The 12,624-nt window shown below is 37.5% G+C and overlaps 1 protein-coding gene across 5 annotated transcripts in view; it reads right to left on the reverse strand.

Moving 5' to 3' along the window:
- The window catches only part of LOC117445855 (polypyrimidine tract-binding protein 1-like), a 31,728-nt gene extending 25,344 nt beyond the window's left edge, over positions 1-6,384 (reverse strand). Inside the window, exons 1-2 of one of the 5 annotated variants that reach the window (XM_034081752.2) lie at positions 6,296-6,369; positions 2,003-2,036 (exon numbers count right to left, since the gene is read on the reverse strand). In XM_034081752.2, the coding sequence (XP_033937643.1) occupies positions 2,003-2,036; positions 6,296-6,303 (42 nt within the window). In that variant the 5' untranslated portion in view covers positions 6,304-6,369. Of the gene's footprint in view, positions 1-2,002; positions 2,037-3,059; positions 3,095-6,295 lie in introns of those variants that run through there. The other 4 variants (XM_034081753.2, XM_034081751.1, XM_034081754.1 and 1 more) reach the window with 4 other exon arrangements.
- Between the last annotated feature and the right edge of the window lie 6,240 nt (positions 6,385-12,624).

Here is a 12,624-nt window from a genome sequence, read left to right on the forward strand (position 1 = left end):
GTTATTTTATTTTTGCCTATTTCTTTTGAATATTGTAAAGGCCTATTTTCTTTATTGCATGTGCAAAAGTTTGTTATTTTATTTTGAGCAAACACATCGCAACATCTTCTAAACCATCGGAGGCCAAGCCACACTTCAAACTGTGAGTACTTTAAAGGAAGGAAACGAGTTAGAACGGTCTGTTTAAGGCGTCTAGTGGCTTGATGGAAAGACAAGGAAGGAAGCCACGACAGCATTGATTGTCCCTCCTCCTTATCTTCCAACCATTTGGACGCAGACTTGCATTTCACCATAACGATGTTGCTTAGCAACCGGCGTAAACGGACCTTCGCGCTATCAAGCAGTGAGCGTGCGACGTCCTGTTCAGATGACGTCAAACCCAACGGGAGGCCATCAATAAACTCCACAGAATCACTACACACCTACGCCATGACTACATTCAGGCACACTGTAGAATACAACCTCTTTGGACCATTTATATACTTATTGGAAACAAGCTACAAAATGTAATACCTTGGAACATGCCATTTAATACTTTTTAGATAAATTGATTTATCAACTTTGAATACTTCGTAAGACCCCGCGGACACCCTGATATTTAACGTTTTTCAAGATCAATACAGAGACAATGAACTAATCTTTCCCAAAGCCAAAAACAAATGCATGTTAGGGCTGAGCTTACAAATCTCATTTAATAATATTACATAAGTCAATTAAATGAATAAATGTGGCTATGAATTAAATCATGGAATAAAAAAAGAATGAGGTTATCGATAGAAGCAATTGTACATTAATTGATATGTACAAACTAAAATAAACTATTTTAAAAAAGGGGAAGTTTTTCAAAAGAACTACTACTTCAGCTAAATATAAGTTCCCTTTAATATGTACTGATGCAGAGTAAGTGTCACGGGCTTTTGTTGTGACAGGTAATAACAAAAACCTGTATTTACAGCCTGCATACAAAAGAGAAGGACAAGGGGAAGCAGAGTGCTTTGTGCAAACACTCGTAAATACCACCGCTCTTAAAGAGGGCTTATTTAATATCAATATATTATGAATAGGTGTATGAATTAAATATGGCTATTATCAAATGAAAATAATAAGGTTATAAATAGAAGGAAATGTACAAAATTATTACAATTTAATTATTTTAAAAAGTAAGATTTTCTAGAGGACTACTTTTGCCTTTTAGCCAAATTATCTTATGGCGCTTTTCCACCGCATATACAACGTTAGCTTAGCCGATCTCCATTCAGAAAACACGCATTTTAAAAGGTTGTTCGCCTGCCGTCTGTCTGCAGACTTGTCAAAGCATTAATTCATGGTTTTTACTAACCGGTATCAGTATGTTGTTACTTCGGCATCATTTTTGAAACGTGTATTACAATTAAATCACGGTAAAATATGTTCATCTTGTTGTAGTTGTAGCCTCCTTGCCAGCGCGTCTCTCTGACCAATCAGCAGTCGAGAGTGTTTACGTCACTAGTTTAGCATATTGAGCCCGGTTGTTGGCTCGGTAAGAACCTCGATTTTGGAGGGCCAGAAAAAAAAGTGAAAAAGTAGCCCTGAGCCGGAACTACCCCTAGTGGAAAACCGTGCTACAATGGAAAAGCGCCATTAGTGACTTTAAGTCCCCTTTAATGTTTAGAAAAGCAGCCTGGATAATGCATAAACACATGTTAGTGGCAGTACTAAGGAAACTGTATTATAAATTAAGTTCTAATCTAAATAAAGTAGTAAAACATTTATTTTCACAATTTCCTGACATTTCATACTCCCAAAAACTAGACTATTAATTGATGAATAAACAATATTAGAATAAGCGTTTCCTGTTGAGACATTTTTCATGCAACTAAGACCCATCATAATTGAAAGGGAGATTTGTTAGTGACCTTAAATAGTGCAAATCAAATCTAAGCATTTCACAGCAGAACACAAACCAACAAAGAGGAAGAGGAGGAGGAAGAGAGGGGGAGGAAGAGGAAGCAGAGGTGCCTACCTTAGTACCAACTGTTAAATCTTGGTGGACACTGCTGTAAAGAGAAGACAGCGTGTTAGAAGCAGCAGGGAGAGAAACTCAAAACAACAAGCCAAAACAAAAAGTTAAAATGAGGTTAAAGCCTGAGGAGAGAGAGAGACCCAGCAGAGAGGACAGGTCGCCAGCTGACTGCAGCTTGTTGCAGATAAAAACATCTGCACATCACAATTAAACTGCTGAACAAATGATACTAATACAGAGCCGCGGAGGGGGTTATCAAACAGGGGGTAGGAACTTGGGATTTAAGAGATCACATTTTCTTTCAGGAGTGTGTAGGTAAAGAAATAAAATAAAATACGGAGCCACTGGTTCCTTTACAATAAAACATTACAACTTCATTTTATTTTTCATAAGTTTGTGATTTTAGATTATATTTTTTTTTCTTAAATGTTACCAATTTATTGTTTGGGTATTTTTGTCAACGCGTCACTTTATAAAATATTAGAGGATATTCAGGTTTAGTATCTAAAACATTTCTTTTTTTTCTAGTACATTCTAAACCCAATTTAAACCCTAAGAATATTCAAGTTTTTTCCATAAATATTAGCGTTTATTTCTTTGAATAAACAAAATTCTCCAAATATTTCCCTTTCCCCCAGCCACCATTTATCCTTTTCTTTTTACGAGGGACGAAGCTGCGTGTATTAATTTATGTCACTATATTAAAATGTGTTTCTCCAAACCTACAAACTCTGAGGTGATTTCAACATATCTAAGAGGGGGCTAAGCGGCAGGGGGATAACATTCGCTACGAGTCTTAAAAGCTCACGTGTTTCCGTTGGGATTAAATGAAATTCCTGAAAATGCTTCTGATTCAAGGGAGTGTTCTGATATATTTCAAATAGTTGATATTGAAAGCATTTGAAAGAATGTGTGCAGATCTGCTGCATCACACGGCAGCTGTAAGTGGTCAGAATGAGAAGTGAGAAAGCTGTTAATATCATATCATTCCCATGAAACCCTCAGAAAGCCAGCAGGCTGCTCCAGAGAGGCTGAGCACAGAGACGGAAGGTCGCACCAGATTAAAGCGTTTAACATCAACACAGCATGCAGAGGGTTTCAGCTGCAGGGCAGGATGCCGCGGGATCAATCTGTCAATACGTTACACAAATGACTCGCAGGTCGTAAATCTGAAAAGCAGGAAATTAAACGGGAGAGGTGAATGAATAAATCAGACTAAAACGATGTCAGAGATACAGATGCATGAATAAATTAAGATATGTCCTCATCTTCTAAGAATCTGCACAAACAAATAAACAAAATAATTAGTACCAGGTTCTTATCCACACAAAATCCTAATGGAAAAACAAAAAGAAGGAGTCGAGCAGTAACGCCTTCACTCACTGCTCTGTATTAACAATATTAAGCTAAAAAGGCGTGAACTGTGCCGTTTGGAGATGCAGTGCCTTAAACCAACCTAGTGTGACAACGTGTTCATAAGGAAAGGTCCTCTTGCTCAGTGTTTCTCAAACGTTTTCATACCAAGGACCACTTAACCAATAAAAAAACACTCACGGACCACCTAACTCAAAAACACATTGTTTTTTTAGAACAGATTACAAATCACCTGAATATGGTACAAACAAGTGGCAACATGTGTGATGAAGGTGTTGCGCTGGGCTATATCATGCAATCGAAAGTGAAACTTAAGCTCGCTCCATTGTGGAGATATTCCTGCGAGAGTGCGAAAAACTTTAATTTATAAATGTGAAATGTTACCAATATACTCACGGATCACTAGGGGGCGCTGTGTGGAATGTTATATTATATATGAAATGTTATGACATCCAAAGCTTCTTTAAAACGTCAATAAAAGCTTCAAATGAAAATAAAGACCGATATATTAATGACCAAAATAACAAACATATTTCGATACTTTAAAAAGACTTAAAAAAATCTTATCAAAAAGGGTCTTCTCAGTCTGACGAAGTGAACCTTCATATGATACAATAATGATGTGCAGCCAGAGATATGCAGTGGAGGAGTACAATAACTTGTTTCATGTAGAGGCAGAAAAATAAGGATCCAGTCTGTAATGTCCTGATCATTCTGGAGAGATTTCCACTCGGCAATTTTTCATTTGTTTTATTTCCTGGTTTGTCTCCTAGCTTCTTTAGTAAATCTACAAATCAAGAGCCTGAGTATGCAGGAGCACATTATGAGGAGGTCGTGTGACCCAAACAACAGATATCAGATTGAAATGAGCACCGTGCCGTAGACATTCATTCATTATTTTTTATTGTGAACCGACTGGTTTACATGAAGAATTTGACAATAAAAATAGGGGAAATTATTTTTGTAATGATGTGTAATGTATCACTTTTAGTAGACCTACAATTTCAGACCCATGAAATAAGAAGTAGAACTGCAACCATTGTCTAATGAACTTGTTGGATAATTCATGACTCGCTTGTCTGTTGTATAATTTATTACGGTGGATATCTTCAGGTTTTTGACTGAAAAAACAGACATTTAGAGGCGTCACCTTTTACTAAAAAACTGGGATAAAAACCAAAGTCTAACGTACTGCCCAAAAATTGTGAATAAAATAAAAAATTCACAATAAAAATATGAATCAATGGAATTAGGACACGTTAGGAACTACAATCCCAAGAACAAAAGACACTACCATTTTCTCACATAACAGAAATACTCAGGTGAAGTACACGTATTTATGACATATACATGAACCATTGTGACATGAATACTTGAAGCACAGAGTTGGTCAAATGTCTTCGACAGTTAGATAATGGAAAACCGGCTGGTCGGGCTGGCTGACTGTACAGGCTGTAAAGCAGCTGGAAGAGGACCCCCAGGGCACGAATGAGCCCTGACAAGACACACATATTCACAACGAGAACTCAAACGTCTCACAATCTGCAGCTAAAAGGACCGTTATTATATTAACAGCTCAAAAGAACAGTTGACACTACTCCATTGTCTTCAGATGTGTGGCCAACTGACTCCTTCAGGTCAATAACAAATAGATCAATACTATTGTAGTCAATGGAAAACAAACACATGCAGGACAAACAGGATTGTTCTCATGTTTCCTCCCTTTGCCAACAACTCAATAGAGTTGAGACCCGTTCTGTCTTAGGAGACCTGCAGTGTCACCAGGTGGAAATACAACCATTTAAAATAAGATGTACAACTCAATGTAAGCAGTATGAAGCTTGACAGAAGGCATTTCATCATAATTGCACCCTTTAACATCTTAGCAACGGTTACTACTTATGAAATACTGTTGATTTAAAGTTCTCCTGTTAATCTTTAAAACCGATAAAGAAAATACTCGTCCATATCAAACTAAGACCACTTTCTAATAGCTTCAATTGAGGCCTAAAAACACACCGTTGTTACACCCATAGACTATATATAATACTCCCCTTCCCTTTTGAGCAAATACAACTGAATGACATTACTATCATTGTAAAGCCATCTTTCAAAACATTAAATCCACAAACCTGCCAGGATATGACTCTTTATCTCTAAAACTAATCAACTGGAAACATTCAAGTCGACACACATGCAACATGTGAAGTTTTTAATAAAATCTTCATTAAAAAAGGGATTTGCTTGGCAACAAAACCCCTGTTAAGCTATACTGGCCTACAGTCTAAATTACACCGAGTTCCAGTTACTTCCGTTCGTTACAGTGCAAATACAACTGAACTCCATTTGAAACATGGTCATTTTTAATTTGCATTCTTAATCCTCACAACAAAAAACCTATAAAAACATAATATGTTCACCTTAAACGAATCAACTGGGAGTACTCTTCAATTCGGCATACTTTTAACACATGAAATTACATTATTGTTCACTGAATCTACACTTTTCTAGGAGAGGCAGCATCGTGAAAACACTCAGTGGGCGTGAGAACATCGTGAATCTGTAACGTTACTGTAACTTAGTGATTCTTCCCACAACCTATTCAACAAAAGCGGATCCTAAGAATAACGCTATGTGCTAAATAAATGTGTGTTTGCATGTAAACGAAAGCACCTTTTTTGGTGAAATTGATGGTTTTGAGAATGGGCCGTCCCGATGCTAACGCTAATGCTAACTCCTGCTTATTTACCACTTTAAACACAACTTTATCGACAGTTAAGCGAACAACAACAACACCAACGGCTCTCTGGACAACCGTTAATGGACGACATGTTTTTCGTATGGCTCTCAGGTGTGAATAAAACAGGCAGAAAGTACATTTTATCTGAGTGTGTACGTAAAGACGCTTGGATAACTCACCCGTCCATTGCACAACACGGAACTGCGGAGCAACAGGTTCCAGCAACCAGCCGCCAGCAGGAGACCCGACCATCGCTGTTATAAACCCACAAAATGGCGTTCGGGTGAAGGAGCTCCCTGATTGGACAGTGAGCGATATTTGTGGGCGTTTCGAACAGGATACTAACTCTGATTGGCTGGTTGGACGGCAAGAGCAGCAACAAAGACAGATTCCAGCGATCATATTGTCTATGAGGAAAAATGTGCGTCTCCGTGGAGGAAAAACGGACAGGGTTTTAATTCTGGCGAAGTGGGCGTTGTCCCGAGGAAAACATAAAGGGTTTACAAAGGTGTCCCATGTGAAAATACCAGGTCAATCTTCTTTTTATCACTGTACATTGTAAATCAAACTTCATTTAACCCTTTATCTTATTCTAAAAAGGCTGATAAAATGTCCTTAGTTGACCAAAAATATTCACTATTGATAGTGTGTATTAATATATTATTTTCAACCTTTACTGAATCCACTATTGTCGCCAGTCAGTCCTGAACACAATTACGAAGTATTCTTTCATTTTCACAATCTTAACCAATTAAATAAACCTGTTTATAAAAAACTGAACTTTATTACCCAGGAAATGTATTTATTGTTGGTCCTAAAAGACACATTGCATATGTTTGATATGTCAATAATTGGCAACAACATTGATGTTGTATATAGCATTATATTATATTATATTAAATGTATTAAGCCTAATATGGGAAACATTTCCTGGGTTAAAATCCTACGTTTTTTATCCATCCATCCACTTCACCGTTCCCTATGCGGACCGGATTAGAAGTGTATTGTGAAACATCATCAAAACAAACATAAACTGGGAGAAATTATGTGTCCCTTTAAATAGTAAATGTCACTGTTTAGTCATGTTTATTTGTGTTAAGGTAATTCTGGGGAGAGCAGACTGAAGCAGCAGGTGAGGCAGGACAGTTTGTGTGCGTGTGTTCAGTTTAAAAGCAGCAGCAGGTTTCTGTCTGACTGCTCAGTGTCAGTAACACTTTGATCATAAATAATTCCTCCACTTGTTGCTTTTCAGGAGATTACTTTTTGTTGGAAGATGAGACAGCTGCTTACACGTGAATAATTTAACACACACCCACACACACCTTTTCAAACTCTTTTGTTCAGCAAGATATTTTTTTGAAAAGGGAATTTGACACAAATATCCTCTTGGACAGAAGGAGATTTTGTTTAGCAAAGGTCAAGGTATACGCGAGACCTCACAAAACTTCTTTTTTTTGACATAACTCAAGAAGGAAAAGTAGGACAATATCACGCAAATATCTAACAGTCCATTCCTCAAAGTTGTGCCTCCTTTCCTGTCATCCACTGAGATGGAACAAAAGAGGCAAAAACCTCGAACAATGGTTTGTATTATGAAAATATCTGACACACTTGATTATTAACAGGTGCTAACTCCTGTCTTGTGACCGTTTTACTAAGAGTTTTCCTTAGTCTGCTCGAATGGATAACATATCTCAGCATCATGTTCCATTCCCATGTTTCCATGGTAAAACCTTGCAATTGTTCTTCCACATTTGATCACGTGTTTAGTCAATGCTAACATTTTTACCTCATTAATAATGTGGAAATATCGACCTATGTTCAAGCTTCAAGCACTTTTCCATGTCCTTAGTCTGTGTTTGTGCATGTATAGAGGCTAACATCCCTGTGTTCCCTTCGGAGAGAGTTTCTCTCCGACACAGTCCCTATACCCGTCTGAAACACCTCCATTGGACTCCTTTGTTTACTTCCATAACACAGTGACATGACTATGTCACACTCATGCTTCTATTGGCTAACGCTCCAACACATTATACGTGTTGAGGTGCGGGACATCTCTAAGCTGTTGACCAATCACAACAGAGCTGGCCAGCTAACCAATCAGAGCTCTGGTTTCATACAGAGGGTGAAAAGAGGTGCTGCAGAAAAATAAAGAGCTTTTTGAACATTAAAGCATGGAGACATGTCACAGTAGAGGCACTAAATACTTATATGAACCTGAACATGAGCAGAGTAGGGCCCCTTTAAATAATTTAACCACTTGTTAGTACCTCTGAGGCTCACTAGATGACACTGTGAGGCCACTTGTTTAGAAAGGATGGGATATTAAACACAACGACGTGCTGTAATTAGACATACCAAGACTGTCCACTTTATTTTCTTGACTCAAGGTCATGTAATGTTATTCTGATGTGTATACAGAAATAGCTCATAACTAACAGCATGCTGTTACACACAACATCTGTGATACTGGGCTCATATTCAGATGAATAAATATACAGTATGTGTTTAACAGATAAATATTTTTCTATATGTCATTCTATATTCTTCTATATGTCAGGTGTAGAGTCTGGACCGGAGGAAATGTGACACATTTCGTTGGGGTCGTTCCAAACAGGGATCCAGAGGCTTAGGTGGACTGTTCAGCTGTTTTGTCGACTTCTAAATTCACTCCACACATCCTCACATTGCCTTGGTTCCTTTAACATTACTCTATTTTTAGACCGTGTGCACCGGATGCTGCACACAAGGAGGTCCACATTTCTCCAGATAAGCTTGATCTGTTGGACGTCTTCACTTTTTGGAGGGAGATGATTTTAGGCCTTTTCTTACATCTGTTTGAGTTCAAAAGACATGACGTCCTCAAAAAGAAAAAAGGTCTGAGGTGCTCAGAAGTTCAGACATTGTTAGGAACAGAAAAGGTCCAGATCTCTCTTCTTGCAAACAGTTAAAAAGCATTTAATCAGATTTAGAAAACATACTGCTTAGAAATGTTAAAACAGCCCTGATGAAGACAGTTTGTGTTAGTCGTGTTTATTAGAAATAGCCATCTAATTAAAGTTGTTTTCACTAGTGACTTCGACCATTTTCCTATTTTGAACGTAACAGTTGGATTTGCATGAAAGGGGTTTTCTCAACATCAAGCAACATTGGGAATAAATATACTGGCACTACACCCAGGACAACTGAATTGTTTCTTCTTCTTTTCATTTATTTGTCTTCTGTCTCTTAAAACATGCTCCTGCCTATGGTTCCTCCACACTAATAATCACTCTTAAATACTGTAATAAATGCCCTGCATCTTCACTAATGTAAGATATTTTGTTTGTTTATTTCTGTCATGTTGATCCTTATGTCACCCAATCAGGGACTCTGTGTCAATATGGTTTTGTGAATAACCTGCTGCAGTGTTTGTTTTGGTCCAAATAGACTAATGAATGCCAAAGACATGAAGTGGTGCATGCGGGATGACATATTTTGTAAGCTGCCCCAGAAGATAGCATTGCACTGGTTCCCATAATCCTAGGACCCAATGTAGCCTATTATACAGAGCTCATCGTGGAATAGCCGCCCAACTGAGATACGGGTTTGTCCCACTGTCAATAGAGATCAACTCAAAGAATGGTTGAGAAACCAATAGACGTGCACTGTACATGTCGTAGCTACATTGTACTGCAGGGGTGTCAAACTCAATTTCATCACGGGCCACATCAGCATGAAGGTTGCACTCAAAGGGCCGGTTGTAACTTTAAGACTATATAAAAATACATATATAAATATTTAATATATATAAAATAATGCATTATATTAAATTATTGCTTCTGCATTGGATTGTTATGGGATAGGGTAAACACTTCATAATTAACTACGTCTGAAAGCAGAAGTCTAGGGCAAATAATTGCAAGTCTCTTCAGTGATTTAAAAAGAAAAGCCAAATTCTGAAAAAAAAGTGACATTTTGAAAAGAAAGTGACATTTTGAAAAGAAAGTGACATTTTGAAAAGAAAGTAACATTTCTTTTCTTTTCAGAAAGTAACATTTTGAAAAGAAAGTGACATTTTGAAAAGAAAGTGACATTTTGAAAATAAAGTAACATTTTGAAAAAAAAAATCTAATTCGGAGAAAAAGGCAAATTCTAAGAAAAATGAATATTTAAAAGAAAAGGCAAATTCTGAGAAAAGTCAAATTTGAGATGCATTGTGGGACATGTAGTTTTTGGGCAAAGTGTTTCTTTACAGAAACACGTTGCCCAAAAACTACTTTACAGTAGCATCTAACCGTATAATAAACTTATTATATTCTTTGCAAGCTCTTGTGGGGCCACATAAAATGAAGTCGCGGGCCGGATTTGGCCCCCGGGCCTTGAGTTTGACACCCCTGTTGTACTGCCTTGTGGTAAATGCTTGTATGCTGCTCTTGCTCTTTCTGCATATCATGTATTTCTGTTTGCCATGTATATAAATGTTATGCTCATAAATGTTGTATGTGACGGGACTACGGATGGAAATTAGCTCAAAGCTAAAATCCGGCTCATTTACATTTCAAAGCATTATTTTGTTTAAAATGTTCATTAATGTTCTTTGTCCCGCGGTAAAAATACTGTCATGTGTCACTCACAAAAAAATAAACATATTGCAGGTCTCCCTTGAAAAAGAGATAATTGATCTCAATGGGATTTTACCTGCATAAATAAAGGTTTTGAATTGAATTGATATAAAAAAAGGCTTTTTAAAGCAATGCATGTTCTGTTTGTAATGCATATGCACAAATCTTTAAATTACATTTACTATAGATACGTTTCAAATAAGACAAAAATAAAGATAACTTGTTGCTCTGTAAACTCAACCCTGGATGAAAGACCTGTTGGGTGCTCTTGGAAAAACAGGATGAACAAGAAGCCGCTCTCCAACTAAAGCATCCAGGAGAAAGGAAATAGTAAAACACCTTTATGGTGGCGTCTGAATGATTGAAGGCCAACATGGTCTGACTAACGTAGGTCAGGGCTAATAGGAAAGGTGAGGCCTCCCCAATAAAGGCCTTTTAATATTTCCTTCCATGGCTCCAAGAAGCTTGTTAAAAGCTCGGTAACGAGTGTCCTGCTGGAGAATTGTAAAAGGAGACTGCTTTGCTTCCGCAGGCCTTCGTCCTCTCTCCGTGACGACAACTTGTTTTTTGGGCCCCGAGGGATTATCCTGTCGAGTTTCACTGGATTAAGGAAGGCACATGGAACTGTCCGTCAACCTGAGGCGGACACAATGATGTGCACTGTCTGGATGAGAGGGGAAACCCCACGATGTTACATCTTGTTTATTTTAAGCTAAATAAAACCCATTCACCCTAACATATTTTCAAGTTGGAGGCGCTAGATTAATTAATATCTGCATGGCTGCTGGGCCAGTAGATTACCTCACAAGGGAATGCCAATTGGTGTATTTAAAAGAGGATATGTGAGACCCTAATCACACACTAACACTTACACGTTATCTAGACTCGTTCCCAAATGTGGCTCCCAAGGACTTTTTGATTTGTAGAGGTTAAAGAAAAAAGACTAAAAATAAAAATAAATAATATAAAAAATAATAAAAATAATAAATGTAATAAATAATAATAAAATATAAAAAGTAAAGGTGAAGAAATCTTAAAAAGAATGTTTGGCTATCTTTAAACATTTAAAACATATATATATAAATTCACAGAATTTTTAAAAACACCTTAACATATTGAACACCTTAACCCAAAAGGCTTTATTCACAGAGCCTACAATAAAATATTAAATGTTCATAAAAAATCAGTTGAAAATGTACCCCTGATAGCATAGCATTGGGTTTACTGTGCATTTAATAAGTTTCTCTGCAATGTTTTAGTTATGCATTTACAATAATATAACATATCCCAAAAATATGTCTCTTAATGGCAGGAAAAAGGAACCACTGACTTACTACTTGTTTGTCACTCATCAATTCAGTGTAGAAAACCATCCAACACTCACTAAGCCTATCGTATACATTTTGATTGTTTAACGATAGTTCCATTGATGCTGGACATGAGTTGCCTCACACCATTATACCCAGAGCTATCTTTGCCCTTACACTGACGGAGGGCTATTTTGGAGGTTAGTATGTGGGGAGAGATATGTCAGCTGTTCAGCACTTCGCTCCATCACCACAAGAAAAAAGAGAAAGCGCTTTATGCTGTCTGCCTCTGGGACTCTCCAACCTGGGCACGCTCTCCTCTGGCTAAACGCTTGTTGTTAATCTTAAAGGCTTTGTGAGACACAAGACGAGCCTCGGACACGTCTGTTGCCATGTTGGATGTTTCTATCCTCTTTTTCTGGTGAGGGAGTTTTGTTTTTGTGCAACAAGAGGACATGCAAGGATTTATTCTTTCTAGAAACTCAAAGTTGAAGGTGGGTGCATCGCTGCAGAGGATCTGGAATATTCTGGTAGTTTTTCTGTCTTTGTTTGAATTCTTAGGATCACAAGATAGTTTCCATCACATGTTATGTCAGT

This window comes from Pseudochaenichthys georgianus, chromosome 4 (assembly GCF_902827115.2).
Source record: "Pseudochaenichthys georgianus chromosome 4, fPseGeo1.2, whole genome shotgun sequence".
Classification (NCBI taxonomy): Eukaryota; Metazoa; Chordata; class Actinopteri; order Perciformes; family Channichthyidae; genus Pseudochaenichthys; species Pseudochaenichthys georgianus.